At 39.8% G+C, this 27143-nt stretch overlaps 6 protein-coding genes across 13 annotated transcripts; 3 read left to right on the top strand and 3 right to left on the bottom strand.

Annotated features, from left to right (window-relative positions):
• The first annotated feature begins 1377 nt into the window (after window positions 1-1377).
• On the top strand, window positions 1378-5701 carry LOC131298412 (WD repeat-containing protein LWD1). Of its 5 annotated transcripts, XR_009190508.1 has the most exons (4): window positions 1379-2253; window positions 2905-3232; window positions 4243-4389; window positions 5419-5701. XR_009190508.1 is itself a non-coding variant. In XM_058323858.1 (3 exons), the coding sequence occupies exons 1-3, from the start codon at window positions 1532-1534 to the stop codon at window positions 4788-4790; spliced, it is 1059 nt and encodes a 352-aa protein (XP_058179841.1). In that variant the 5' UTR covers window positions 1379-1531; the 3' UTR covers window positions 4791-4933. The 5 variants fall into 5 exon arrangements, 4 of the variants coding, with proteins under 4 accessions (XP_058179843.1, XP_058179841.1, XP_058179842.1 ...); XM_058323858.1 differs by lacking the exons at window positions 4243-4389; window positions 5419-5701 and adding an exon at window positions 4782-4933; XM_058323859.1 differs by lacking the exon at window positions 5419-5701 and having other exon boundaries at window positions 4243-4697.
• On the bottom strand, window positions 3744-5029 carry LOC131298414 (heavy metal-associated isoprenylated plant protein 35-like). 2 transcript variants are annotated; one of them, XM_058323861.1, is made up of 3 exons: window positions 4885-5029; window positions 4694-4772; window positions 3744-4590 (listed from the first exon to the last, which is right to left on the bottom strand). In XM_058323861.1, the coding sequence occupies exons 1-3, from the start codon at window positions 4906-4908 to the stop codon at window positions 3929-3931; spliced, it is 765 nt and encodes a 254-aa protein (XP_058179844.1). In that variant the 5' UTR covers window positions 4909-5029; the 3' UTR covers window positions 3744-3928. The 2 variants fall into 2 exon arrangements, with proteins under 2 accessions (XP_058179844.1, XP_058179845.1); XM_058323862.1 differs by having other exon boundaries at window positions 4694-4769; window positions 4885-5013.
• A 2226-nt stretch (window positions 5702-7927) lies between the features above and the next one.
• On the top strand, window positions 7928-10508 carry LOC131298415 (tyrosine--tRNA ligase, chloroplastic/mitochondrial). Its single transcript, XM_058323864.1, has 2 exons — window positions 7928-8609; window positions 9405-10508. The coding sequence occupies exons 1-2, from the start codon at window positions 8021-8023 to the stop codon at window positions 10337-10339; spliced, it is 1524 nt and encodes a 507-aa protein (XP_058179847.1). The 5' UTR covers window positions 7928-8020; the 3' UTR covers window positions 10340-10508.
• A 611-nt stretch (window positions 10509-11119) lies between these two features.
• Window positions 11120-13123, top strand: LOC131298417 (uncharacterized). The gene is made up of 2 exons (XM_058323868.1): window positions 11120-12247; window positions 12347-13123. The coding sequence occupies exons 1-2, from the start codon at window positions 12149-12151 to the stop codon at window positions 12569-12571; spliced, it is 324 nt and encodes a 107-aa protein (XP_058179851.1). The 5' UTR covers window positions 11120-12148; the 3' UTR covers window positions 12572-13123.
• On the bottom strand, window positions 12831-20406 carry LOC131298416 (OVARIAN TUMOR DOMAIN-containing deubiquitinating enzyme 12). Of its 3 annotated transcripts, none has more exons than XM_058323866.1 (10): window positions 20242-20406; window positions 18982-19173; window positions 17017-17090; window positions 15797-15851; window positions 15655-15729; window positions 15123-15196; window positions 14958-15006; window positions 13408-13492; window positions 13230-13286; window positions 12831-13122 (listed from the first exon to the last, which is right to left on the bottom strand). In XM_058323866.1, exons 2-10 carry the CDS (start codon window positions 19141-19143, stop codon window positions 13076-13078), a joined length of 678 nt encoding a protein of 225 aa, XP_058179849.1. In that variant the 5' UTR covers window positions 19144-19173; window positions 20242-20406; the 3' UTR covers window positions 12831-13075. The 3 variants fall into 3 exon arrangements, with proteins under 3 accessions (XP_058179849.1, XP_058179848.1, XP_058179850.1); XM_058323865.1 differs by having other exon boundaries at window positions 18982-19203; XM_058323867.1 differs by having other exon boundaries at window positions 18982-19240.
• A 2841-nt stretch (window positions 20407-23247) lies between these two features.
• Window positions 23248-24494, bottom strand: LOC131298423 (uncharacterized). Its single transcript, XM_058323879.1, has one exon. The coding sequence runs from the start codon at window positions 24187-24189 to the stop codon at window positions 23557-23559; it is 633 nt and encodes a 210-aa protein (XP_058179862.1). The 5' UTR covers window positions 24190-24494; the 3' UTR covers window positions 23248-23556.
• Window positions 24495-27143: the final 2649 nt, after the last annotated feature.

The following is a 27143-nucleotide window of genomic DNA, read 5'->3' on the forward strand; positions in this document are numbered from 1 at the left end:
ATCCGATCGAACTGATTTTTGGTACACTTATTCTACATGACAAACTATGCGACGTGAACGATTCCAATCATCGGAACGAGACCGAAGCGACAGTAATTTTCCGTGCACAGCATGCTCCTCCCGTCCTATACTATCCTGAAAATGACTACATTTTCTTTGGGAAATTGGTAAAGACGTGAGAAATAAGTGATTTAGGAAATGAACTAGGAAATATATTGGGTGGTTCTGGGGCAACGCTTGTGGTGTCCCAGAACCTCCTTAACACTGTTCATTTCTGTGGAGAGCCCAAAATTATGTAGTGCTGAGAGATGTTCGGCATCGCGTGGCGTTCTTCCAAGACCATTTCCCTAGAACTCGGGCCTTGATTGGATGTTTTGAATATGGCAAGGGATTTAACTTATCCGATAATTCTAGTACCACACCCCCTTAGCATCTTTTGATACCAAATTTGTAAGATCCGAACAGGGTATAAAATAGTGAGGACAGATGATATCTTCATCCCCTCTCCTCACCTTATCCCTTCAAAATAATATCCCTATTGTATCTTCTAACATTCCAAAAATAATACCCCTAAATTCATCGTGTTCAATCGAGTCTCTCAAGTTTTTTTTTTTTTTTTGCCATTTATTAATTACTCCCTCCGTTCCATTTTGTTTCGCCTGTTTCCTTTTTTGGACTTCTTAAAAAATTGTTTATATCTCACAATCTATAATATTTTATATATTCAATATGGATCTTGTTTGATAGATCTCAATTTATTTTTTTAAACAAAGTTTTCAAAATCATAAAAAACATTAAAGTTTGTGAGATATAGGCAATTTTTTGGGATATTCCAAAAAGGAAACAGGCGTAACAAAAGTGGGACGGAGGGAGTATAATCTACACAATTTAAGGAGACTTGGGAGAAGGGAGAAGGTTTACGGGGATCGAATTCTACCTATGCGTATAAGGCTCCGTTCAGTTGTCGAGAAAGTTGTGTGGGAAATTGGTTCCCAGAAAAAGTGAAGTGAGGTGAAGTAAAAGAAAAAGTAAATTATTTTCCTGTGAGTGTTCATTTGACAAAAGAATTTTGCAAGAATAATTAAGGTTTAGTTGTTCATTTGTCAGGAAAAAGAAACTTTCGGAAAAATTTTGTGAGTGTTCACTCATTTTTCTTTTCCCGCGACGCAAAATCCTGTGTTTTTTGCAGGATCACTTTTGCAGAAAAGTAATTCCTACAGGAAAACTTAAAAACATGTTTCCTATTACTTTCCTGCCAACTGAACACTACAAAAATCATGGAAAAGTTGATTTCTCCATCATTTTCTGTACTTTCCTGATAACTGAACGGAACCTAAGAGTATATAAGGGAGACCAACTGTACTCCACTTTATTTGCGTCCGGTCTAGGACAGCTCAAATCATGGGAATCTTGTCTCAAGCCACGGGGACTTCCGGAATTGGTAAAGTTGACTAGGGTTTACCCGAACCCAGCGATAACATTTCTGGACACAAATCAGAGAGAGAGAGAGCGAGAGAGAGGGGAATTGACGATGGGGGCGAGCAGCGATCCGAACCAAGACGGCAACTCCGACGAGCAACAGCGCCGGTCGGAGATCTACACGTACGAGGCCCCGTGGCATGTATACGCCATGAACTGGAGCGTCCGTCGCGACAAGAAGTACCGCCTCGCCATCGCCAGCCTCCTCGAGCAGTACTCCAACCGGGTCGAGATCGTCCAGCTCGACGACTCCAACGGCGAGATCCGACCCGACCACAACCTCTCCTTCGAGCACCCCTACCCTCCCACCAAGGTCATCTTCATCCCCGACAAAGAATGCCAAAAACCCGACCTCCTTGCCACCTCCAGCGACTTCCTCCGCATCTGGCGCATCTCCGACGACACCGACGCCGCCTCCGGTGGTGTGGAAATGAAGAGCATACTGAACAACAACCGGAACAGCGAGTATTGCGGGCCTCTGACGTCGTTCGATTGGAACGAGGCGGAGCCGAAGCGGATCGGGACGTCGAGCATCGACTCGACGTGTACGATTTGGGACATCGAGAGGGAGACTGTGGATACGCAGCTGATTGCTCATGATAAGGAGGTTTATGACATTGCATGGGGTGGGGTTGGGGTTTTTGCGTCGGTTTCGGCGGATGGGTCGGTTAGGGTTTTTGATCTCCGTGATAAGGAGCATTCAACGATTATTTACGAGAGTTCAGAGCCCGATACGCCGTTGGTGCGCTTGGGTTGGAACAAGCAGGACCCCAGGTATACGGAGTTTTGCTAAAATTATAATGTTGTTATTATAGCAGAATTTGTTCAAGATGTTTTGAAATTATGTTGGCTCGCCCTAAGTTACAAATTGCGCATGCGCGAGCGGAAAGCAGTCTTTCTAAAATATCCCAAAGTGCTGAGTGAGGATTTAGAGTGAGAGTGGAGAACACTACTGAAGGATTATTTGACTAAGGGCTCGCCTAAGTCACGTAATGTGTGTGTGAGCGAAATTTGGAGCGAGGGTGTGGAAGCGCCTATTGAAAACATCTTAAGTTTAGTAAAATTTGCGAGATCGGGGTGGGAACCGAAGGATTACGTGACCTGGGGCTTGCCCGAAGTTTCTCAGTTTATTTCAAATTAGACAGGTCAGCTCTAAGTCATATGATGATATGAGCGAAAGTGGGAAAACTCCTTTGGTAAACATACCAAGTTACTAAAATTTGTGAGAGGGAGGTTCGAGAGCGGAAGTGTTTGAGTGAAGATTGAGAGTGAAAGTGTAGAGAGGGAATTGAGAGTGGGAGCGGTGAGTGCTTCTGAGTGATAATGTGACCGAGGGCTTGCCCCACAGTAGATGTTTGTCACAAGTTTTTGTAGTGCATATACATTTGTTAACCTAAATTGAAATTATGTGTCCTTTCCTATCAGATATATGGCCACCATCATCATGGACAGCGCCAAGGTGGTGGTGCTCGATATACGATTCCCAACGCTACCTGTGGTGGAACTGCAGAGGCACCAGGCTAGCGTCAATGCCATTGCCTGGGCTCCACACAGCTCCTGCCACATATGCACTGCTGGGGACGACTCTCAGGCGCTGATATGGGACTTGTCATCCATGGGGCAGCCGATAGAGGGCGGATTGGATCCGATACTGGCATATACAGCTGGGGCTGAAATCGAGCAGTTGCAGTGGTCTTCGTCCCAGCCTGATTGGGTTGCGATTGCCTTCTCAACCAAACTTCAGATACTGAGGGTATGATTGTGACTGTTTGTATCTTCTTCTTTTTTTAATTTTTAGATTATGGGAAGAAGGATTTGGTTTAGCACCTCTGTGGCACTTGATACACCGCAATTGATGGTCCTTTTAACTCAACTCTTTGAGAAAAACGTTCAATTTATACTGTTCAACTGTTACTTCTCTTTCTGTTTTGGTGACGATGATACTTGTGCGTTGTTAACTGATTGTCGGAGATGCATAGTTAGAGTGATCTTTACTAAAGCATGCTAGTGATTTAAGGATGTATTGGGTTGTGCTGGCCTTTGTACGAAGGTATATCTGTCATAAAAAAGTATTAGAAAGAGCTTATCAAGGATTATAAGTTGCTTGTCTAGTTCTAAGCAGGGTCTCTAGCCTCCGAGAGTTCTCCATGGATATCGTCTTTTGCTATCTTCTGATAAATTGGGGATGCTGCAGCTGTTTGGTTTCACCTTGTTGATCATTGTGAGAAATGTTAAATGTTAATAGATTAAGTCTTCGTGAGGAAAATTACCGATAGTCTTTCTTCATAATTGCTGCTTTCGTTTACATAGAAGGAAGAAGAAACAAAAATCTCATTTAGTAGTGGACTACAAAAAGGCTTGCTGATTCATCCTTAAACCAGGCATTCAGTCATAGTTAGAAGTTCACAGGAAGAAAGCATTCCTTTCGCGATTCTTTTCTTTTGAATGCTCACATCACATCACATCCAGTGGTATTCTCATCACTGAAGTAGTCACCAGCCTTTGCTACCGGCATCTGGACTGATAGTTGACACACTGGCCCTCCATAGTAGCTGTGATCCTGTCTGCAGCACGGTGGAGAGAGAGTAGGCACTTGATATGGATGTACTGCATAATAGGGTAAGGCGATTGTGTAAGGTTCAACCATGTAGCAATAATGTGCGTCGGTCCTGACTTTACCCTTATCATACGACATGCTTGGATGTATCATGCAAGTTACTTCTTGCTGAGCGGGAAGAGTTTTTTCTATTTTGATGTCTTCAGGGCTAGAGGTTTTGGACTTGCAGTTTTTATCCTTCTGATCCCTCTTGGATGATTTGTTGATGCCTCCCTCCTCGACATATGCACTCTCTTTGATCTTATTAGCAGCAGTGGCGCTTATGTCGAAGCATTTTGCCTGCTCGCTCTCAGGTTTTGATTTTTCTCTGTCTTGCTCTCTTGCTATCACGGCTTCTACTTCTTTCTTCTCTTTTGCCGCATTCTGGTTCTCGTGTCTCCATATCTCTGCTTGTTTTCCAAGTGTTAGTAATTTCTTTATCAAAGTCTGTGGCTCCACGTTCCCGACAACCGTCACTTTGGGCTGCACTGGGTCAATTTCTGTCTTGTAAACCCCTGATATTCGCAAATGTATGACAAATTAACCAGAGGAGAGGGATCTTATGATGGAAATAAGTGGACTTGAAAGTTGAAAGAAGTACGGCTCTGATTTGATTACCTTCAATGCTTCGTAGTACCTTTTTAACTTTCTTCTTACACCCATCACAACAATCGACCGTAACTTTCAATTCAATCTTCTGGAACAGAGGGAATAGTTTGGTTTCAGACTAGCACATGAGAAAAGTTGCATAAAGAAAAGACATGGAAAGATAGAGGAGCTGAGAAAGTGGAATTATCAGAGTGGGCAACCTTTAAGTCCACTTCCTTGGCCATGTATCTTGATTCTGATCTCTAGCAGAAGTGAAAAAGGCACGAAGTAGAAACTAGAAAGAGCAGAACGCACAAAGAGAGGTAGAGAGGGAGAGAGAGAACTTTTGCAGCTACTCGTTTGTTTGTTTGCCCGTATATATACTCCAGAAAACGCAATTATAAAATAGCCTAGGAGGCGGGTCAGACTTGAAATTCTTCTGGAGGGTGTTTAATGGCCTTTGCTTTTAGGACAAGTGTGTTGCTTTTGATATTGTTCAAAGCAAGGAGAATATAGGGAGACAGCTTTCTCTGTAAGCGAAAGTACGCAATTTTGCCCTTCTTTGAACGTTCACAAATGTTCTTTGCCTTTTTTCGTGGAAGCCCCAAGCGTGACCATAAGACTAATAGTGACCCACTAGGCTATAAATGTTACAGCAACAATCATAGGCCTTGATTTGCGTGCAATTTTACCACACGTCTCGGTCTCATGGAACATGGCCTGTTTTGTTCGTACCTTTGATATGATTGTTGCAGCTCCGGGTGAAATGTCAGTGCGGGGTTGTGGGTTGCACCGAATTTTGAACCCAGTACCCCATACTCGTATCGATTTGACTCAGTTTATGTGTAATAGCATTTCAATATTGGTGTACATAATGATAAACTAGTGATCGTCTGTATGTTGACATGATTAGTTAAAGGAAAAGACTTTTAGTATTTAAAGGGAAAGACTTCTGGAGCTACATTGTATTATCCCAGTGGTCTCTTGGGTGAGAATCCTCTCATAACGGAATCAAATGTTTGAATTGTTCATTTTGTATGGCTCGATAGGTAGATTATATATATGTAAAAAAGAGAGGCTGATTGGACATTATTGTGCGTTTGGATAAATAAAATAAATTTTACATGGAGGGTCCGTGTAGAATTAAGTTTTCCCCTACATAATAAACACAAGCCAAACTCACCCCATAAGTGGGGCAACCAGCTTTATACCTAACCATCCAACTAAACCATGGTTGGGTATTGGTTAATCGTGATGGTTTGCATATTAATCAATACCCAAACATGGTTTGATTGGATGGTTAGGGGTAAAGCTGGTTTGTTTTTTATTTGGTAGGGGGAAATTTGCTTCTACACGGACCCGCCGTGTAGAATTTATTCTCTTAGATAAATCGTGTTTTCCTTGAGAGAAATGGATTGGTTGTTTGTATGAAGACAAAACATGACTCGACTGAGCTCTTATCCATATCCGATTGACATGATTATCCCATTGATGTTTCACACATGGATGCCTACCGGAAAAAAACTACAAAAAAAAACAAAAAAAACAAAAAGGCTCCGTTGTCAAATGAGAGTAGGAATGAATTTTACTTCTCTGCTCAAGATATTCTTCTAATAGTGCTTTTTTTTTTTTTTGGGCATCAAAAAAAGAACTTATTAGATAGATAAAAGTCAATACATGCATTCGGATGTGGAAGAACAATCTTAGATAGATAAAAGTCAATACATGCATTCAAATGAGAGTAGGAATGAATTTTACTTCTCTGCTCAAGATATTCTTCTAATAGTACCTTTTTTTTTTTTTTTTTTGGCATAAAAAAAAGAACTTATTAGATAGATAAAAGTCAGTACATGCATTCGGATGTGGAAGAACAATCTTAGATAGATAAAAGTCAATACATGCATTCGGATGTGGAAGAACAATCTTTCTTTCTTTGTTGGACACTTTTCTTCTGTTCGGTCTTCCAATTCTCTTTGTGGTCTTTGCAATGACAGCAAAGATGATTCAAAATTCCATATTCTTGGTTGTATAGCTGCTGCAGTAGTTTAAAAGGAAGCCTACTTTAAGCTCTTTATTTGCTGTTATGTTAAATTAAGACTATGTATTAGTACAGTATTACTACTTGCACGCAAACCTCTGTTTCTTCTTTTCTATAGAATAGATGCATATATAAATGGCTGTAGTTTTACCAAAAAATAATAATATATGTAAATGGCTGAAGATCAAGATGCCATCTTTTTCAAAAGATAGTACTAATATCTGAAAAAGTTCCTCGTCGAACTGCGAATAATGCCTAATACTAAAATTTATGTACACAAAACTTGATTACTTAAAGATGTACAATTGGGAATTTTCCATTAAGATAAGACTGGATGGTTATGGTTTTTTTTTTTTTTTTGGGGGGGGGCGTGGGGGGGGAACAAAACATAAATATCTTTAAATTTAAGTAGTACATTTAGCTAGAATATCATAATCTGCTCTCAGAATTTTAAGGAACAAAAGCTGATTTTTTAGAAGCTACGGCTTAGGGGAGTTTTCCAAATTTAGCTCAAGCATAATTTGTATAGCAAAAAGCCCATTTGTTTCTAAAAAACCCCCACCCTTTTCGGCTTTCTTTTTACCTCCACTAAAAAAAAATCTACAATTTGTAGCATTTTGGGAAACAACAACGGTGTTTTTAAAAAGTGCTTTTTAACACTTATACTACTTTTAGCACTTTTGGAAAACTACTCCTCAAATGCTTTTATAGATTTTGAGGAGTTGTGATCAATTTAAAGAAGAAAAAATTCCTTTCCATTTTAACAATTATCCATTGATCACTTTCAAAAAAAAATTATCCATTGATCAAGGACAAAATAGACTAATTCACAACAAATAAGCTTATTTTGCAACTTTTACAACACATACTCCTCTTCAGATTATGTATCATTTAATCTTAAATCCAAAACTATAGCAAACATTGTTCATAGTTTTCTCTAGAATCTGAAATCCAGAATATAAAGCAAATTAATAATTTAAAATTTACTACAATCTAGGAAAAATCTATTGCAAACTCCCCGTGATTCTTCATTCTTTGTACTGGACCCTAACCGTTCGTGAATCATTCAAAGCTTGACTCGTAATTTGTTCGAAGTTGAACTCGGTGAAGCTTGTTGACTCGTTCAAGTCTGATTCTTCCCTCTAAACAAACCAAACCCGAGCTCCAACTCTAGGATGGATTAAAAAATATATTAAATTTAAACTAAAAAATATTCGACTCAATTTGGCTTGTGTACAGTCGAGTTCCAAAGTTCAAAGAGTAGGAGGCCAAAGAAGAGGACAATACCCAAAACACAGAGAGCGGATAAGGGGAAAACAATGGCGGCTGCGGCTTCAAGAACCGTCTTCCATGGCTGCCATTGCTTCTTCCACAACCAAAGACTCCTCCTTTCTCTCTCCTCTCCCTCCTTCCTCACAAACCTACCCACTCTCCTACTCCCCCACACTCGCCGCCTTCGTCCCTTTTCATCGTCGTCATCATCTTCTTCTTCTTCTTCCGTTAACGAAACCCTACCCATCCACGAACCGGGAAAAGAATCCCTTCTCCGACGCCGTATCAACGTGGTCGAAATCCTCGAGCAAAGGGGCTTACTCGAATCCCTAACCAGCGACAACCTCAAGTCCGCTTGCTCCGATCCGAACCTCCCTCCCCTTAGGGTTTACTGCGGCTTCGACCCGACCGCGGAGAGCTTGCACCTGGGGAACCTTCTTGGTATTGTTGTGCTTTCGTGGTTCCTCCGGTGCGGTCACAAGGCCGTTGCTTTGGTGGGCGGCGCCACCGGCCGGGTCGGTGATCCGTCCGGAAAGAGCCTGGAGAGGCCCGAGCTTGATGCTTTAACCCTAGAGAAGAATGCCGCCGGCATTGCCTATACCGTTCGCCGGATTCTCGGTCAAAATGCCACTGAAGGTAAAGAGTTCATCAGTTCTGCAACTTTTTTGATTGTAAGTTAGGGAGAGAAAAGAGAGAGTAAAGATTGGTTTCTCAAATCAAAACGAACGTTGAAATAGTGGGGGCCAATTTGGTGAGAAACAAAAAATGGACGAACAAGAGCAAGCCCCACCCATTTGCAATTACCATTTAGGGTGCCAAAGCCACAATTTAGCGATCACCTTGTTCAGCAAATTCCAAGTCCACCTTGGTCAAACCTCGTTTCTTCAAAAGCAAGGTCAACACAAAAAAATGGCAAATTCCAATTCCACCCATTTCCATTTGTTGATGCCTAAAAATGGCAAATTTGGCACCCAAGGTGGCTACTGCCATTTCTCCCACATCATTCAAGCCATTTTATTTGCATTGCCAATGGTCTAGATTTGAGATTGTGTCAGAATAGCACCAAACCGCCACAACAGCATTGCTATTTTTTGACTTTTTGACACTCTAGCAAACCAAAAAATGGCTCCGGCAGAGTGATTTTAGGATCAATGGGTGGACTTGCTCTAAAAGCCTATTTTTTGGGTGTCATTTCTCGTTTTCCTTCATCATTTCTAACCACTTTTCAGTGTTGCAAACAAGTTGATTCTCCCCCATGAAAGTGAGTGAGAGTGAGGGAGGGAGGCACTTCTATTTTTCATTTACTTTGATTTGAGATCATACAATGAGAATGCGAAACTTAACAATAAACTAACTGCCTCTGCTATCAAACTTAAAATTAAAAGTCACTCGCTCCCAAACTGAACTAACTCTTAAACTAACCCTATACAGAAGGTTCTTTCGTGGTCCTCGACAATTATGATTGGTGGAAGGACTTTAGGTTATTGGATTTCCTCAAGCAAGTGGGGAGATATGCGAGGGTGGGGACGATGCTGTCGAAGGAGAGCGTAAGGCGGAGGGTGGAGTCGGAGCAAGGGATGAGTTTCACTGAGTTTACCTACCAGCTTCTTCAGGGCTATGACTTCGTGTACCTGTTCGAAAAGGAAGGCGTTAACGTCCAGATTGGCGGCAGTGATCAGTGGGGTAATATAACAGCCGGCACTGACCTAATTCGCAAGATTTTGCAAGCTGATGGAGCCTACGGGCTCACTTTCCCCCTGTTGTTGAAGAGTGATGGGACCAAGTTTGGAAAATCAGAAGAGGGTGCTATCTGGCTCTCCCCCTCATTGCTGTCTCCCTACAAGTTCTATCAGCATTTCTTTTCCGTTCCGGATGCGGATGTAAGCAGATTCCTAAAGACTTTGACGTTCTTGAGCTTGGAGGAGATAGCGGAACTGGAGAGGGAAATGAAGAGACCGGATTATGTGCCTAATACGGCGCAAAAGAGGCTGGCAGAGGAAGTTACTCTATTCGTCCATGGGGAAGAAGGTTTGCAGGAGGCACTCAAGGCTACTGAGGCCCTGAGGCCTGGAGCTGAGACTAGATTAGACTGGGAGACCATTGAGAGGCTTGCAGGGGATGTACCGTCCTGCTCTATGCCTTACCACGAAGTCTTGGACCTTTCTCTTGTTGATCTTTCGGTTTCGACTGGTCTTCTCGACACCAAATCGGCTGCCCGTCGCCTGTTGAAGCAAGGGGGGTTATATCTTAATAACAGCAGAGTCGATAGCGAGGGCAAGAAGGTTGAAGCTGAGGACATTGTAGACGGGAAAATTCTCCTGTTATCAGCTGGAAAGAAGAACAAATTGGTTGTAAGAATAAGTTGATAGCTCTAAATTACTGTCTGATTGCTGTTTCTTTTTAGGTAATATTATTTAGTGAAAGTACTTGTGTCCTACAGAAATTCTTTGTTTTATTTTCATTTTCTCGTGAAGAAGAGCCATTTATGAGTAATTTGCGGAATGCTAATAGCCCATTTAGCTGGTCTGTTGGAAATGCTTTGATTCTTGTAGCCTTAGCTATTGCTTAAAAGTGTAACATTTAGACTGCTTTGTTTTTTTGATACTTCGGAATATTAACATTTGTTTTTTTTGTATCCATTAGGTCAACTAACGAGTTTTGCAGTTGTCAAAAACCAGAATTTTAAGACATGTATATTTGAGCTATGCTCTATTGTGTGCTCTATGACAAAAACCTTATGGTGGTTTCCTTTGTTGTCTTTCAATTAAAGATCTTTGTCACTGTCCTTAAATCTGGAACCCTAGTTTAAATCTAGTGGCAGAGTGGAGAAAGTCATATGCAGATTCCAACTGTAAGTTTTCATTGTAAGATTAATTTCGTTTCCTGTTTTGGATGCAAATCTGTTCTCGTAGTTACGTGGTACATGGATTATTTCTTTGTTTACTTCTCAATCTTTTAGTGTAGAAAAGACAGTGACAGTTGAACATAAGCTCCTGCGTCATATCCTGGGAACTTTTGGCTGCTTTCGTTTACACCAAGGAGAGTTAGTGGCAATCTTCTGGATGCCGGGAAAGGAAACTTCGTTACTTATGGTCCCGATTATCTGCATCATTAAGCCACTGTTTTGTTATCAACTTATCATCATCTTCTCATACGAATCAGTTGCTGTAACTATTGTTATGTGTTAATTATTAGTTGGAAATGAGAAGCAAATGTTATATCCTATTGGGATTAGTTACATTATTCAGTTATTCTCTTTTATTTTTTTGGATAGCTTACTGAAATCATGTAGCATTAGAGTTCTGTTTTATATTTTTTTAAAGCCTTTCATTTGGTCTGGTGAAGCATATTTCAGTATCATTACAACCGCGTGGCGTGTGATGAAGAACCTAATTGGGTTTGGAATTGTTATTTGAATATTAGAGCTACATCCAGATGATTCATTCTTGCCATGAGACATCCTCCGTTAGCATTTGAAAGGAATGGTGGCTATGGAAGATGGTTAGTTGATAATTCAACCGGTAATTACTTGTGACTCACCAAGGGAATTTAACTGTCGAAACAAAGAGATATATCGGGTAGGGTTCTGCCATTTCATAACAAGAAGTAATTTGTATCCTTAAACTATTAGTTTGAAGCAACATGATGCCAATGTGGATTGGATGTATGTCACTTTTCATGGTGCTCTAAAGATCTTAAAATTCTAAAATCACACTGAATGCTGCTCATATCTGAAATTGAGTATTTAGCTGATGGCTTATTCTTTCGTAGAATCAGTAAAGTTGGAATAGTACCTTGTTTTGACTCTTGATTTGCCAAGTTTGGATGTCCACAAGAACAGAGTCCATCTGTGGATTCCAGCTCGAAGTCCAGGTGCTCCCAATAGTGTGGTTTTAGGGCATTGGTGTAATTTTGCCCAAGGGCAAACAGTGGAATTCCGCATTGGATACCAGAGATCTTTGTACCCATCTTTAAGAGGTAGTTGTGTAATGTCCATTTGTGCCGGGATAGTGTCAGCCAAATCAGTGCTATTATCTTTGAAGTTCTAAATAACGGATCTTTGAAGCTTTGTTCACCTTCTGGCTCATGGAATACTCTGAGTATACATTGTCACGGACGTATATTGATGCGTTGCTTATTCTTATCATGTTTTTATAGCCTGGAACCTTGGGTTTATGGGCTCTTGGTTGGAGTTGCTTTTGGGGAATCTTTGGGTTGATGACTTGATCGGATTTGGGACTACCCCGCCTTTCCCTCATTGCCGGTTTCGTAAGGTTTGCTAGGCTCATGACTTTTCAATAGAGATGTAGTTTATGCTCTGTCCCTTGTTCATCATTTTTAACCAAGATCTGAGGCTTCTAAAATCCTTGCAGGAGTATGTTGTGTTTCTTTTTGCCGAAGTGAGGTTCATGTGGAGTCGTCACAACACGTCAACAGCTGCAATGAACTCGGTGTTTCATCTAATCCTTTTCAGTTATTTTCTCGTTATGGACCTTATGGTTGTGTTCTTGTTTTTGTCCTTGCAGTTGCCAAATAACTGGAGGTCTCACCGTGTCCGTTCCTACACCTACACACCTTCAGATTTTCATTGCCGATGAGATCCATGGTACAGGTTTTTTTTCTTTCATGGTGGTTGTGGATGGAACGAGACACACGCAACCCCTTTTTGGGAATTAGCACTATCATTGTGTCGGTGGTAATGGCTGTCGGTGTTGGGGGCTTGCTTGGAGCAGAGCATGCTGTTTTACGTACTTCTTTGAAAACTTCGCAACCAGAGCCTTACTTCAACCAAAATCAGACCGAGTTTACTCGATGCAAGTGTTTAAGTCATGATGTTTTCCGATAACCAGCCAAAAGGAGAGCAATGTACTTTTATTTACATTGGATTGGATACAATCCAAAAGTTTGACATATGTCATACAACATAATAATCAATTTCTGTCGTAAAAGAATAAACCAATAGTGTTGATTGCTTCGGTATCATCACAGTGGAAATCGTACTAAATGTGACGGAGTGTGCAATGTATGTACCAAAGGTATACTGGATTGTAAAATTTCTGCAGAATATACATGGCATAGAAACCATAGCAAACATTTTCCCTCTAAAACAACCAGTGTTTCTTCCTCGGCTTATGTTGTATGGGAGCATCTGCACGATGGGAAACAATCATTTCCATGAGTTACAAAACAAACTCCTCTTTCTCAATTTGAGGAGCCCAGGTTATCAAACAGAATTTACCAAAACAAAAAACGAACCTTGAAGTTCATAGAGTGAATTGTAATGCACCTCAGACCAAAAACTTAGCCACAGCTCTGCATCATGAAGAGAGAGAGAGAGAGAGAGAGAGAGAGAGAGAGAGAAGAGTTTTTTTAAGCATACTACTGACAACTCAGTGAACCTAATACTGAATAGTAACCAAAATTTGTACCGTACCTCGTTTAGGAGCCTGATATTGTGGAACAATTTCAATGAAACAAGTATCTCTGAATGAAGTCAGAAGGCATATCTTTGCAGCAAACTGCAGACACCCAAGAAACAGAAACAAAGTAGTAGCATTGGATTAATTGTTTGATGCAATGATGCTCAAGCACAATGATTTAGTAGGCAAACAGAATCACAAAATACAGAACGGACGAACAGAGCATTTGATTCTCTTTCTCTCATGTTGTGTGCAAGAACAAACTTATGGCACTATGCCGCTGCACACACAACAAGACTGAACTGGTTCACCTGCAATAAACTCTTACAATCCCCAGACAGATATAGCAACAACATGAGAGAGAGAGAGAGAGAGAGAGAGAGAGAGAGAGAGAGAGAGAGATCCTCCTGTGTTGTGGTCGATTAGAAAGTGCATTTTCGATTAGTTTCACAAAGTTAATTTTGTTGCTTCTAACCTGACAAATCATGGCTCAATTTGATGACAGCACGGATAGTATTACCCTACTGGGTAATCTTCAGTTAGCTTAGAAGTCAAGTTATAACCATAATTGCCAGACAAAAATTTCTAGGAGGCCCGGGCAGGCGGGCACATCTTACTCCTTAAATAAGCATACTGAAGTATTACTCTCTAATCACAACTAAAACAAAAGTATATAATATTCAGTTCACGGGCACATCTTATCAGCCTCAATGCCACCAGAACAACCAGAGTGTTGAAACTTAGAAGGGGAAATTCAAAAACAACACCAGCCTCACGCCAATGCTTCCAAACTTCAGTAATTTACTTCCGTCCTGGGATAAATATAAGCCACCTATGCAATGAGTAACCAAGGCACTGATATAACCAGTGTGCAGCATTAGTAGTAATATCCAGGGTCCAAAGTGAAGAGACCCAACTAGACTGAGAGCAGCAGCTACTCCAGCCACTACCCTCCTTACAAATGCATTTACTCTGTTCACTACACGTATTGTCTTTCTGAAAATACAAGAGTTGAGTACAACCACATAATCAATCTTTGCGTTGCATTATCCTCGACTGAACTACTTTCATCCATGTTTATTTCGTTTTGTGAGTCTTTAAATACAAGCAACATCGACCTCCAGTAGTTTTGAAAATTCAATTGATGATAACCAGCCATCAGAACGTCGCGGTGGCTTCAAGGTCACAAGCCAACAGTCTTGCTCCCACAAGATACATGAATTTCATAAGGAAACATTGAGGGAATCATTGCTTGGAATTTCCTCCAATAAATGATGCAAGTATGTTTTACTCCCTAACATATCCCAGGGAAGATATAAACATGGATATGCAAAACCACATATTAACCAGTGCTTGCACAATGATCAGAATTATCTACAAGCTTGATTGAGACATGTTCTCGAATTTCTTCCAGACATAGAAGCGATCATTTTCTAATAGAAGAAAATTGCAAATGAAGATCGCGTAGAGCCAATGATTATCAAAGCACATCAAATGAAGAGACTTGATGAAAAGAGATCTGACAGAACCAGCATTATAAATATAGCTGCAAAGCATACAATACCTTATCAGCTGCTGCTTGTAAGGTAACATGGTCCCCCCATTCACCATGTCTGCATCACATTGGAATTATAAACACACTTCATCAGAAAAATAGTTCAGTACTACTGAAGCATCATGTACAAAGCAGCCAATAGCAGACATAGTGAATTTCAAGAAAGTACCCTACTTAGACATTTTCTTGTAATAGCGTTTATACTTCATCGGGACATGGCCTTCATACAGAGAACGGTAGTCCATAAGCTGGAGAATAAAAAATCACTTATCAGCAAGACAATTAGGTTAAGCATGCAATGCACTGGCAACTGTACCTCCAAAACTGAGGGCGCTTTCTAGCAAGCAAGACATTTTACGTGTGTGGGTGGTGGTTCTTCATGGCCACCAAGACTTAAGAGTCCACTGTACCTCTTTTCAGTCTTTTTTATGAAGTAGAAGCATGCTATAATGGTGTCACTCATGAATCTTAGAATGATGGTGGCTGTGATCAAGAGCCTGAAGGTTGCTTTTTAAACTCCTTTCTTGAGAGGTACTAAGTTCCTTATGTTGACTAAAAGACTACCATTAAATTTGGGAAGGACTCTAGTCGCTCCCGGGCTAGAAAATAAAGCAAGACAATTATAAGGGTCACAAATGCTATTCTGACCCCGCAAAATGCATCCATCAAAAAGTATTTGGCTATTTACAATGGTAATCGTAACAACCTGTTTCACAACATCTTTTCGAACATGCTTGTGATACTCAGGCGATTTATACATCTGGTCTGAAAGAGCACGAAACTGCAAAAGGAAGAAGAAATTAATAGATCTCCAAGACATAACACAGTTGCTTCATAACTGAACAAACCTGACAATTGCCATCCCCAGAGACCTTCACCTCGTACAAACCATAAACATTTAGCCTGGAAAAAGTGATAAAGGCAAGTTAGTAGTACCTCATTTCAAGATCGAGGATAGGATGACGATGATGACAATAAGCACAACATATGTCAATAGTTTTGGAGCATGTCCCATTTGGTTAATTATCATGTGAGCCTCAGCGGTCTCTCCATTCATCGGATCATAGCCAAATGGTTTTGAGTTAGGTGCAAAAAAATGGAATGAGAGCTATCACTGGACTTCCAAAGGCTTTAACATGGTATCTCCGCTGGGCTTTCAAAGACTCTTGGACTAAACTCTTATATTGATTCCCCCTTCGCTCGTGCCATAAGTGATAACATTCTACGTTGAATCATGATTTGATGTACTTTTTAGGAGTTAACAGTATGGACACCTTGTATACAAGTTTGGGGATTCAGTCCTGCACTAGTGAATTTGAGTACCTTTGTGCAAGAAATGGAGTAAAGGCGCAAAGCCTAGACTGAAGCCTAACGAACAATCTATGGCTCTCTGGCCACAACTCCTTGCACTCAAAAAATGATGATGAGACTACCACCATTAGAAAGTAGACAGCCAAGAAGATTTAAGCACCTATCGCCTGAAGAAGGAGTGAAGCTAAGCCCCACAACTTCTGTGTACAATTCGTATGAAGGCAATGTGTAGTATATAAGCACGAAGGAACTCTCAAGTCTCACCTCTAGAGCTAGCTTTTGAAATTTGAGTTCTACTCAAGACCGTGAAAGTGTAAGTTGTAACATAGATTACATCAAAATTTTGATATTTTGGAACCATTAGGATGGTAAAACCCAGGGTTCATGCAAAAACAAAGAGCAAAAAATTGCGTTGAATGAAGTCAGTAAGAAATCCTAAACCCACTCAAAATTTGCCAAAAATGGGACCTACATACTGTGCCATTAGAATCATGCATCTAGATTCATAGATTCATTGCACTCCAAATTTGTTTCTAGACAAAAAGAAATCCAAGATCCTACAAGTTTGGAGCTCAGTTGATGATATTTCGAATTTAGTTATCTTTCATCTATCCGTACTTTCAACAAAAAGAAATGCATTTAGTACTAGAGAATTTCATTTTTGGATGAGTGCTTTGCTTCAGGTCAGGGCTCTCCAACTTGGACATAAAGAGAAGCTTTACAATAGCCATGTGCGAATAAAAGAAAAAAGACATACCTCTGCAGCAACCGTTGGTGATCCAAACTGGCATCATTTATATTGGGGATGAAAGTATTTATTCGCGGAATATGCTGAAAATTTTAAATTACAGGCTTTATAAAATTTAGTAAACAAATAAGGTAAGAGTTCATTGAATTTAACACTTGATGAAAGTACATTGAATAAGAGATTTGAATGATTCTTTTCTGTGACAAATATGCCTACATAATGCTAACAAGAAATCAGTTCGCATAACAGGTATTACGATGAAGCATAGAAGCCCACATGTTACGACACTCATGAATGGTTAGAACATCAGAATGAGGGTGTTTGCTGGTCAACAATGACACCAAAAAAGTAACTTTCTCGAGGAGTAGACTTGAATGTTAGTATATTTTGATTTAACATACTGTAAAAAAAGTAGCAATTGTTGTTGACTTTAATTTAATTAAGAAGCATGAAATAAAGGCCAATCTAAGTCCAGACATTTGAACTTCTCATATTGTTATAGTTACCTACCCCCGCAAACCCCCCCCCCCCCCCCACAAAAAAAAAAAAAACTTCTCATATTGATTTCATTTCTCTCTGCCATGTCAGCTCCCTTTTGGGGACTTAAATACCAAGGATAACCCAAATTCATTTTTTTTGCGATTTCTAGCGGGTACCATTAAAATCACGTTCTGCACACATTGAGCGGCTCGGATCATCAAAATTTGATTGGGAACTATGGGATTGAGATTTGGGGTGTTTTTTTAGATGTCCCTTGAACCGCCCCGAATATATATATAGGTCATAAGTAATGGTCTATATACCTAATTTCTGCACTCTGGAGTCTATGAATGGAATTGAGAAAGAAAACCATAACCCCGTGGAAGAACTAGTGCACAGGCAAGCGAAAAAAAAAGACTTAGTTCTGTTTCCATCTGGTCCATCAAATGAACCAGCCAGTACAATGAAACATGAGAAGTCCTGTTCCACAGTCTCATCCACTTTTCAAATACTCGCTAGCGACTGATGAAGTCTTTATCTGACCTTTTGCAGCATGAACCTTTAAGCTCTCTTCCATTCATCCAGCATCCTTTTCCAGTATACAAAACTTGGTGAAAAAATACGAGAAGTCTAGTGGGCTCTAAGCACTCAAAAAAATTAACTAATTGTCCTGGCAAAACAGCAAACTATAGCTTTTTCTGCTAGAACTCTACAAAAGGCTATTTCTTAGCCAAGCCATTGAGTCCAAAACTTCAATCTTTCGCACGTCCAGCTGTATAACAGTCTCTAATGAAAAGTAAGAAATGGACAAAGTGACGAAAGCACAAGGGCATGAGAAACCTAGATGTTCATTTTACAAATGCTTTTCTTTTCTATCCAGACACCCAAAAAGGATGGGCAATTACTATGTCAGCAGTCATAGTATTACATAAATGAATGCCACCAAGCTATTTCCCTTCTCTGCTATATTATGACTTCTGCCAATGGGACATCACAGTAGTTCTTATTATTCTACTCCAATATGTCATTGTCAGGTAATGTAGTGGAGTGTCCCCTTTTCCTCCAAGTGCTGCACTTATGAGTTTTACTCTTTTTCAACAAAAAAGTAAAAGAATACCAACCAAAACCTTTAATTCAAAAAAAAAAAGGAAGAAAAAGTTGCCCGAAGCACACACTAAAATCTGATATCTCTCTGTTTTACATGGTCACCTAAAACAGTGAAGTACCCATTTTTTGGCACGACAATCCCAGGGAGCTAATTTTAATTCTACCCATGAATATATAAGACACACTTGTTCATGATTACATATCAACATTCCTAGGCAATGCATCTGTGACAACCTTGTCACGCAGCCACTCTATAGTTGATGAAAAAAGGTCAGAGAATTCAAAATCTAGCTGCTTTGTATGTCTTAAGGTCTGAAGTTCATCCAGACTTTGCAGTCTAAAGAAATCCTTAGCTTAATAACCTGATTGACTGGGCATTTATCTTACCGCAACTGGTGCTAGGTTGGATAGGCGTCGACCAACTGCACCATCTAACTTAGCATACTCTTCAGATAGTACTACAGCAATCATCTGGTCATCAACATCTTGCTGGCTGCTTAATGAAGTCGAGCTAGAACCTTCGTCCATATACCGAGTATCATTATTCATAATGTAACAGGGCACCCCAACTTGTAGCTTCTTCACACAGTGAACAACCACGAAAGTCAGCTGCAATTGGAATAAGATTACTGATTAAATGCAATTCCTGCCACGAGAATCAAGATGACACCTATTTCTAGTCATTGGAGCTCCAAAAATCTTAACACACGACAATTTTAACACAGTATGGAAAGATAGCCATCCTATCCTATCCACGAAAAAATTCGATTTAAAAGCCGCCAGAACAAAAAAGGGCATAATAGTGAAAAATAACTCAAACTATCACAATTTCTATGGGATTGCTACACAAATATCATTTCTACACACACACAACCAAGATTACAATCATATAAGAAACAGCATTATCTAGCCTAGAAACAAACTGAAACGATACTATTAATCGCACAGGCATTCCCCACGAACAACAAGGCAAACAGATAACATTAATCGAGGAAAATCTATATCAAGCATGGACATCATCCACATTGTTTAACAGCATTGGTGAAGAGTCAAAATTTAGCAACATAAGAAATTAGTGCAGATTTTTTACAAGGCATCACAGCCAAGTAACTGACCACAATTGGATAACAAGACCCTTTTCCAGAAAAAGAACAAGTAGACATAGACAATGTCGACATAAGAAATCAAGACCAGGTTAAGTTAAGAATTAGAAAATCTAAAAAGGGTGATATTCATGCAATGGCCTAGTTTAGGGTTTTTTTTTTTTTTTTTTTGGTTTTGTCCTTATTCAAATTTTTTTCGCAACGTCAAACTTTTGTAGATTGTTGGTTCATCTCGACGAAAAAAATTGGATAACTAAAAAATTAGGACTTTTACTCCATTTTTTTAGAAGTATCCACATTTGAGCACTTTTGGGGAAAAGCCCCAGGTTCTCAAAATGAGCTAATGTATGAACCCAAGAAACACTAATCAGACATAATAGTAGAAACCCTAGGATCAGAACAACAGGACCAACAAAAACCGATCCAAACCTTCTTCAACAATCCTAAATCCACTGGGTTCCAATCCGTTAGGCAAATACAACCAAACATTTAACCGATCATGAATGTGAAGTAAAGGAATTGAAGAATAAAACCGTTTGATTACCTCGCGGATTGCGATCCGGGAAAATTCAGTGTCAAATTCTGATGAGAGATGATCGTGGGTGGAGAAGAAACAGAGACGCAGGAGGACGCAAGCATATGCTTAAATTTTCTGCAAGTGGTTCACGCGTGATGTGACTTCTTCGCGGTCGTTGGCGGTTGGCGGGTCGGATATTTATAATTAATGTATGTGGTAAATTTCGCCTTTAGTCCCTGTAGCTTGGTTTATCTTTTGATTCCGTTATTACTTTTTATTTATTTATTGCCTTACGAGACAGGCATTTTTTTTAATAATATATCACTTTTGAATCAAAATACTTATTTAAAATAGAAGTGCTTATTTTTCTTAACAGAACGAGACCTTGGTAGCTACAATAATATTTTGTAAGTTGAAGCCCTGTGATTTTAAACTGGTTTCAATGTAATCACCCTGTCAATCCGAGTTGGCAGTTAAGATGAGAGAGACTATGGGTATCTCTCTTGATCAAGGACGGAATCAGGATTTTACCCTACTAATGGCGAAACTAAAAAAATCTAGTGGTGGCGAGATTATATAAATTGGGCATAATTTTTTTTTTACATATAATAATTGCATTTTCTAAAATTCTTGTCGTGGCAGTCGCCGCCACTAGACCCCTTGTCCCATCCTTGCTCTTGATCATATTTGAAGGTTTTATATACGTCTTGTTGTCTTACGAGTCATCTTGTCCTCATTGGTAATTTGGTGCAATTTGTTGCAAGTAGTAATACTCTTTAGTTGTCATGTCAAATTTAAAGACTTCAAGATTCGTGCGAGATTTCTCTTCAATATCGTTCAGTTTTTTAAAATTGGACAAAGAAAGTGAGTTGGGTTTTTTTGAAACTTGCTAATAAACGATGGTGCTTCTGCTTGGACAAAATTATGAAGATTAATTAGCGGTGTGTTTTGGCTGGAAAATGGTGGAACGTAGAACCTTACAATTCAAAAAGGCTCACATGAGCAAGCCTATGCTCAATTTTTGTCCAAATTGTTAGTGGGTAGTGACGAGGTAGCTACATTAAAACCAATTTGAAACTGCAAGATTTTATTTGTGTGAATTGGGACAAGGGTTTTTTTAATTCCTAATAATAATAAGAACTCCCTGTGTTTAACTACTAGAGGTTGCAGGAAACCCGAGGAGTATTGGGTACCCCCTTCTCTTCAATTTACAAATAGGTTCATTTAGAGCATTCGCATCAGACTTTTTAAATTTTGGACTAAATTACACCTTAAAAATTCACTTTATTACTTTAGTTACTCACTTTTAAAATGTCCACTGCATCAGACTCTCTATATGAAAGCTATCCCATTTAAAATATTGTTTACTCTAACTCTCTACTCAATTAAATATTTCTTGTCAAGGATATTGTTTGGGGCACTACAAATGGGCAATAAATTGATGTTTTTTTTTGGAACCCACTACGGATTTTACAAAAATGATTCAAACTGCAAGTCATTCTTTAAATATTTTTTTATGATTTTTTTTTTAAAAAAAAATTTAGTTCAGTTTGATATCAGTAAGGGCTGTTTTAAAATTCGTAAGATACCTTTCGGATTCAGAAAGAAAAGGGGTTGGAAGAGACAAAAAGTACCAGATTGAAAATTAATAAAATATTCCTTAATTGGTGATTTGGGGCTCGCTTGAGATAAAGAGATACTGTTACAAAATCTAAATTTTGGCAAGTGATCCCCACCACCAGTAAAGAGGCTGATGTGAGCCCATTTTACACCTTTGGCTTATTACTATAGTTTTAAGTGGGAAATCGCTGTGGATGCTTTTACTTTTATAAGTTAAAACAAGGGTAAATTACAGTCACCTTCTTTACTTTTTTTGAAATTTTGCGGCACTCTATTTTGGTTCGCTTTTAAATATAAAATAACCTCTTCGTTATATGACATTAACGGAAATTGCTGAAATCAGCACATTACTTTATCCAAAGTTCCATTTTACCCTTAGTCAATCCATGTGTAGAAAGACCAAGAACCAATCTCTCTAATCCAACTGAATTTATAGTTTGTACCATGCAGATAAATGGAGGTTGGCTGAAGGTTGGTTTTGGTTAGTTGGTAGAGAGAGAGAGAGAGGAGATAAGGGGCAGTGGTATGATGAGCTGCGATAGTGGTAGTAATGAGAGAGAGATAGAGAGAATGATTGTAGGGAGAAGTTTTAGGTGTTATAAGCTCACCAATGTAGACTAATGTGTCGTCACTTAAGTGAGAAGGAAAATGAGTAAAACACCAAAATCTGTTAATTGAGTTAAGGGACAAGTCTGAAAGGGTAGGTCAAAGCAATTTTAGTAAAAGTAGGGGAGGTCCATGAAATTGCTAGAATCCTTAGACGAGGTGAGTGTAATTTCCCCTAAAATAGTTTAAAATTCTTTTCCTTAAGACACGCTTGTTTGTTTGTTTCCTTAAAGAGATAAAAAGAAACTCTTTTCTCGTTTGGGGTTTTCACACTTTTAATGTATCTTTTCTAACCATCAATATAGTATTACGTCTCCTTCTGGTGCAAAAAATTTCGGTTGTTGGGTTATCACTTAATTGTTGCTACATTTTGTGAGATACGAAAAAAATATGTTAATACATACCAATCTAGACAACGATTTACTTTGACAAAAGATAACTATGGTTCTCCTAATTCTTAATTTCAAACTTTTCAAAGTTGTAACCTTGTTTTAAGTTTTAACTGTGTCATTTCACCCAAAGGTAGTAACACAAGCAGGTAGTGAAGCTGAGTTACGTTGGCATTGAATCTGATCCGGAAGTGTCCATTCGAATCGTAAAAAAGAGTCGTCCTCACAACTTCTCTTTCAAAGTTTTAGTGGAGAGCCATGGCAGGCATCGGGTTCCAACGGGACTCTGCCTCTTTGTAACTTTCTCCTTGTATGTTCTTTTGCACCATAAAAGGAGCCACTCAAATCTCCTGTATCCATATTTGCCTATACCGGTGTCCTAGTACGTTTTCAGTCATCGGATCAGGTGAGAAATGGCTGAAATCCAATGGTGGAAAATGCACCGAAACACTATCACCTAGAAAATTGGGTAGAGATAGAGAGGATTCGAACCACGCAAAAAAAAAAAAAAAAACAGCAGCAGCAGCTACTAGTACTGTTGAATACATACCAATGGCCAATGGGTATAATACCGAAATGGTTCATTAGTACTGTAGAATCTCAGACTCACAAGAAGAACTAAAGGCCTCGGGGGGGTTCTAGCTATCACGAAATTAATGACAACATGGAACCGCGGGCATGGAATTTCATGAAGTTTGATACATTTTTGTGTGTTTCTGGAAATTTTCTAGCTAGGTAGAGGTGGGGGATGCATTGATAAGCTCTTGAAAGAGTCTTGCTTTTGCATCCTCATCTGGTGGTGGAACCTGGAGATGAACAGCTCGGCCACCTCATCTATCCGGTCCTCGAGCCTGGAATCCTCCCCCTCGTCCAGTACTTCCTTGGAATCCCTCACCATCTCTATCTCTGATTTTCCCACATCACGATCCTCAAACTCCAACTCCTCCAACAATGATTGTGGCAGATCCTCCTCCTCCTCATCCTCTTGCTTTGCAGCCACCGTCGCCTCCTCTAAATACCCAGTGTTAACGTGGTTGGCCACCGTAGCATCCTGAACAATATTACTAATGCTGGAGAGAACCATGTTAACCTGGTTACTGATCTGGTACTGGTCTTCACCACCATTGGATGGCTCCTGCTGCGGCTTCTGGTGGTGAGAGAGAAAGGCGCGGAGCTTGTTAGGCCGGATGGATCCCAGCAGTGATCTTTTGTCCAAGTAAAGCAGGGAGAATATCGTCATCCGAGCCCTGATATCGCTGATTTTGCTTTTCAGGTTCAGTGCCAGGGCCTTGGCCTTGGCCATGGCCGCCAGCGCCTGCTCTATCTGCTTCAGCAGCCTTGTTACAGCTTTATTTTTCATCTTTCTTAAATGAATTTATCTGAACTGTAACTTGGATTCTCCCTACAAAAACCAAACGGCGTTGCCTAATTCACAGGCAGGAGAGAGAGAGAGAGAGAGAGAGAGAGAGAGAGAGAGAGAGAGAGAGAGAGGAGGAGGAGGAGGAGGACTGCTTCCTATCTTGAGAGGAAAAAAATGAAGAAAAAGAAAAGTAGTTTGTTCAAGGGATGAAAGAGAGGAACATGCCCCAGTTGGTTAATTTATAGAGCAATTTGCGACGAAGCAGCAGCAGAAATAGCCGGGGAAGGAGCAGTGCAAGCGAAGGAAAGGCAAAAGCAGAAGGGAAAAAAATAGGTTAAGGGGGAGGTATATGTAAAGAGCAATGCTACAAACACGCCTTTAAAACACAACTCCGGACACAAACGTGTCCGGAACCGTTAGATGCACTTTGATTCACATACATCTAACAGTTTCTGGATATAGTTATGTCCGGAGTTGTGTTTTAAAAGTGCGTTCTCAGGCTTTTTGATATGTAGATTGGAGCAGTATTATTGAAGGTTTACAGCACCTTAAAGTAGTGCTGGAGCCACTTTTGTGGCCTTTTTGACCAGGGAACAAGAAAAAATAACAGTTTGTATGCTCAAGGGTCGCTTTTGTTTGCCTTTTGCTTTCCATCCCACTAAGTAACAATGCTGTAAACCAATTTGAAAAGTGGAGTTCCATTAGGTTTGCCTTAAAAGGAGGGAGCAACAACTGAAAACTTAGGCAGGTTATATAACTCAATTAAACTTGAGTATCACGCGGCGTGGACCTGTTCTCAGAACAACTCGACAATAGGTTACCATTTTGTTAACCTGGAACGGTTAGATACAGACTGTGTGCTGATTTTCGGCCCGCCACCGTTGAAAATAAATGACAACTGCACAAAGTATAGCTAGTAAAGCATAATGGTTTGGTAGCTATGATACCGGAAATCTGGATAGGATTGAATACAGCAGCAATATGAATTGGAGCAGCAGTTATGAGGCTCTAGCCCTATCATGTCGTCCACCGCTGTGAGTAAATAATTACCGGATAAAAGGTTATATAGTTTAGCCTTGTATATCTGAGACTCTCAACTCAATCCCCTTCAATCATGTTCGTGGAGACACAAACAAGTATGAGAGTCATGACTCCCACAAAGCCAAAAACAACTAGGCGAATGTTTTCACCAACTCAAAAAAAAGCAGGGTTTACGGTTTCTTACAGCAATTCTGTGGTCGAACTCCATGATGATTCCAGTTTTACCAGAACTTGTATGACTATCAAGTATTATGTTATCATCTGCACCTTTTCAAACAAACAAAGAAAAAGGATCTTTTTTGGTACATTGGAGGCTATAGCCGGAGCAAGGGGATATTGCTTCAAAAAGCTCAAACCCTTAATCTCCTAGTGAGGAACGAGGATACCAACCGAGTTAGTTCTAGTTGCCAGACCTGGACACCTATGCCAGCAAAAGATCATGATAAGCAAGCCATTGAAAGAGAAACTAAAGCAGCACCTACCGGCCAACAGCCCCACCATCTCCTCCATTCCAACGGAAGGTCATAGCTGGATTGAACTCAAACAGCTCAATCCAACAACTTAACCGACAGAGTTATCATATAATCAATACAGTTTTATGTCAATTATTGTGTTACAAGTCCACTGCCCTTTATTCCACACTTAGTGTTGGCTGCATTGAACTCATTATCTAAATTCAATAGCATGACATACACATTTTGATTAAAAAACAAGATATTTTTTTAGTACTTCTCCATTATGTTGATTCCTAAACAAATGCTACGTGCGCCTTTTGGAAACATCTTTCCTTCGGCCTCTTTGCGAAAGTGCTTTTAATTCCCCACTTACCCAAATAATAAAGGAAAAATAGCTTTAATTCCCACTTAGGTGAATCATGGGCAGACATGAGTACAGGACGAAAGTTTTTGAGTGACATAACGTAACAAAAAGGTTAAGGAGGGTACAGAACGACTACCATTCACAAGGGGGCAGCCGCATTCAGCTACCATTCATACAAACCTATGAATGAACGACTACCATTCATTCAGCCACCTGCGCCACCACTGCCACCCATCATTGTGGTGATCCTCCTGGCTTCTGTATCTCTTCCCCAACTTAAAGCAGGCTACTATTTTTGCCAACTCAAAGCAGGTTTTAATTATGTTTTCTTTTAGGACTCCTAGCTGTGGCATAGCTCAATGATGACTCCAATCTTACCAGAACCTTGTACGGCTATTGAGAACTTAAGTTATCATATGCACCTTTTTCAAACAAACGAACAGAGAAAAATGATTTGTTTCGGTACACTGGAGGCTATAACCTGAGGAAGGGGATCTTGCTTAAGGCTAAACTCGAACCCTTAATCTTCTAGTGAAGAACTAGGATTCTGATCAACTGAGTTAGTCTCAGTTCGTAAAATTAACACCGAACCTGGACACCTACACTGGCAAAACATCATGGCATGATAAGCAAGCCATTGGAAAAGGAACTAAAGCAGCATCCTAACCGGCCAACAGTCTCACTGTCCTCTCCAGTTCAACGGGTAATAATGGCCGGATTGAATTCCCACTTCGATTCGATAACTAAACCAAATACTAAATAGTCATATCATAAAATCAGTACAGGTTCTGTCAACTAATGTGTTACAAACCCACTGCCCTTTATTCACACCCTTAGTATTCACTGCATTGAACTCATTGTCTCAAATCTCAATTCAACATCATGACATAGATATTTTGATTAATAAAGCAATATAATGTTGGGGACTTCTACATTACCTCAATAACTAAACAACTGATATCTGCACCTTTAGGAAGCACCTTTCTTTTTTCATATTCTTTTGGAAGCATCTTTCCTTCGGCCTTTTTTGTGAAAGTGCTTTGATTGCCACTTACCCAAAAAGAGAAACATAAAGTCTAGGAACAGACCTTTAA

The sequence above is a fragment of the Rhododendron vialii genome, chromosome 8a (assembly GCF_030253575.1).
Source record: "Rhododendron vialii isolate Sample 1 chromosome 8a, ASM3025357v1".
NCBI classification, from domain to species: Eukaryota; Viridiplantae; Streptophyta; class Magnoliopsida; order Ericales; family Ericaceae; genus Rhododendron; species Rhododendron vialii.

Bases quoted from the DNA above. Each gene is read 5' to 3' on its own strand.
- LOC131298417 (XM_058323868.1), top strand. From the start codon at position 12,149: ATGGGCTCTTGGTTGGAGTTGCTTTTGGGGAATCTTTGGGTTGATGAC. The intron at 12,248-12,346 runs GTTTGCTAGGCT...AAATCCTTGCAG, and splicing joins CTCATTGCCGGTTTCGTAAG to GAGTATGTTGTGTTTCTTTT.
- LOC131298416 (XM_058323866.1), bottom strand. From the start codon at position 19,143: ATGAATAATGATACTCGGTATATGGACGAAGGTTCTAGCTCGACTTCA. The intron at 17,091-18,981 runs GTAAGATAAATG...TAAAATTTTCAG, and splicing joins CCAACCTAGCACCAGTTGCG to CATATTCCGCGAATAAATAC. The intron at 15,730-15,796 runs GTTTGTTCAGTT...TTCCTTTTGCAG, and splicing joins CTGGGGATGGCAATTGTCAG to TTTCGTGCTCTTTCAGACCA.
- LOC131298414 (XM_058323861.1), bottom strand. From the start codon at position 4,908: ATGGCCAAGGAAGTGGACTTAAAG. The intron at 4,773-4,884 runs GTTGCCCACTCT...CCTCTGTTCCAG, and splicing joins CCAAGGAAGTGGACTTAAAG to AAGATTGAATTGAAAGTTAC. The intron at 4,591-4,693 runs GTAATCAAATCA...TGCGAATATCAG, and splicing joins GGTACTACGAAGCATTGAAG to GGGTTTACAAGACAGAAATT.
- LOC131298415 (XM_058323864.1), top strand. From the start codon at position 8,021: ATGGCGGCTGCGGCTTCAAGAACCGTCTTCCATGGCTGCCATTGCTTC. The intron at 8,610-9,404 runs GTAAAGAGTTCA...AACCCTATACAG, and splicing joins CGGTCAAAATGCCACTGAAG to AAGGTTCTTTCGTGGTCCTC.
- LOC131298423 (XM_058323879.1), bottom strand. From the start codon at position 24,189: ATGAAAAATAAAGCTGTAACAAGGCTGCTGAAGCAGATAGAGCAGGCG.
- LOC131298412 (XM_058323857.1), top strand. From the start codon at position 1,532: ATGGGGGCGAGCAGCGATCCGAACCAAGACGGCAACTCCGACGAGCAA. The intron at 2,254-2,904 runs GTATACGGAGTT...CTTTCCTATCAG, and splicing joins TGGAACAAGCAGGACCCCAG to ATATATGGCCACCATCATCA.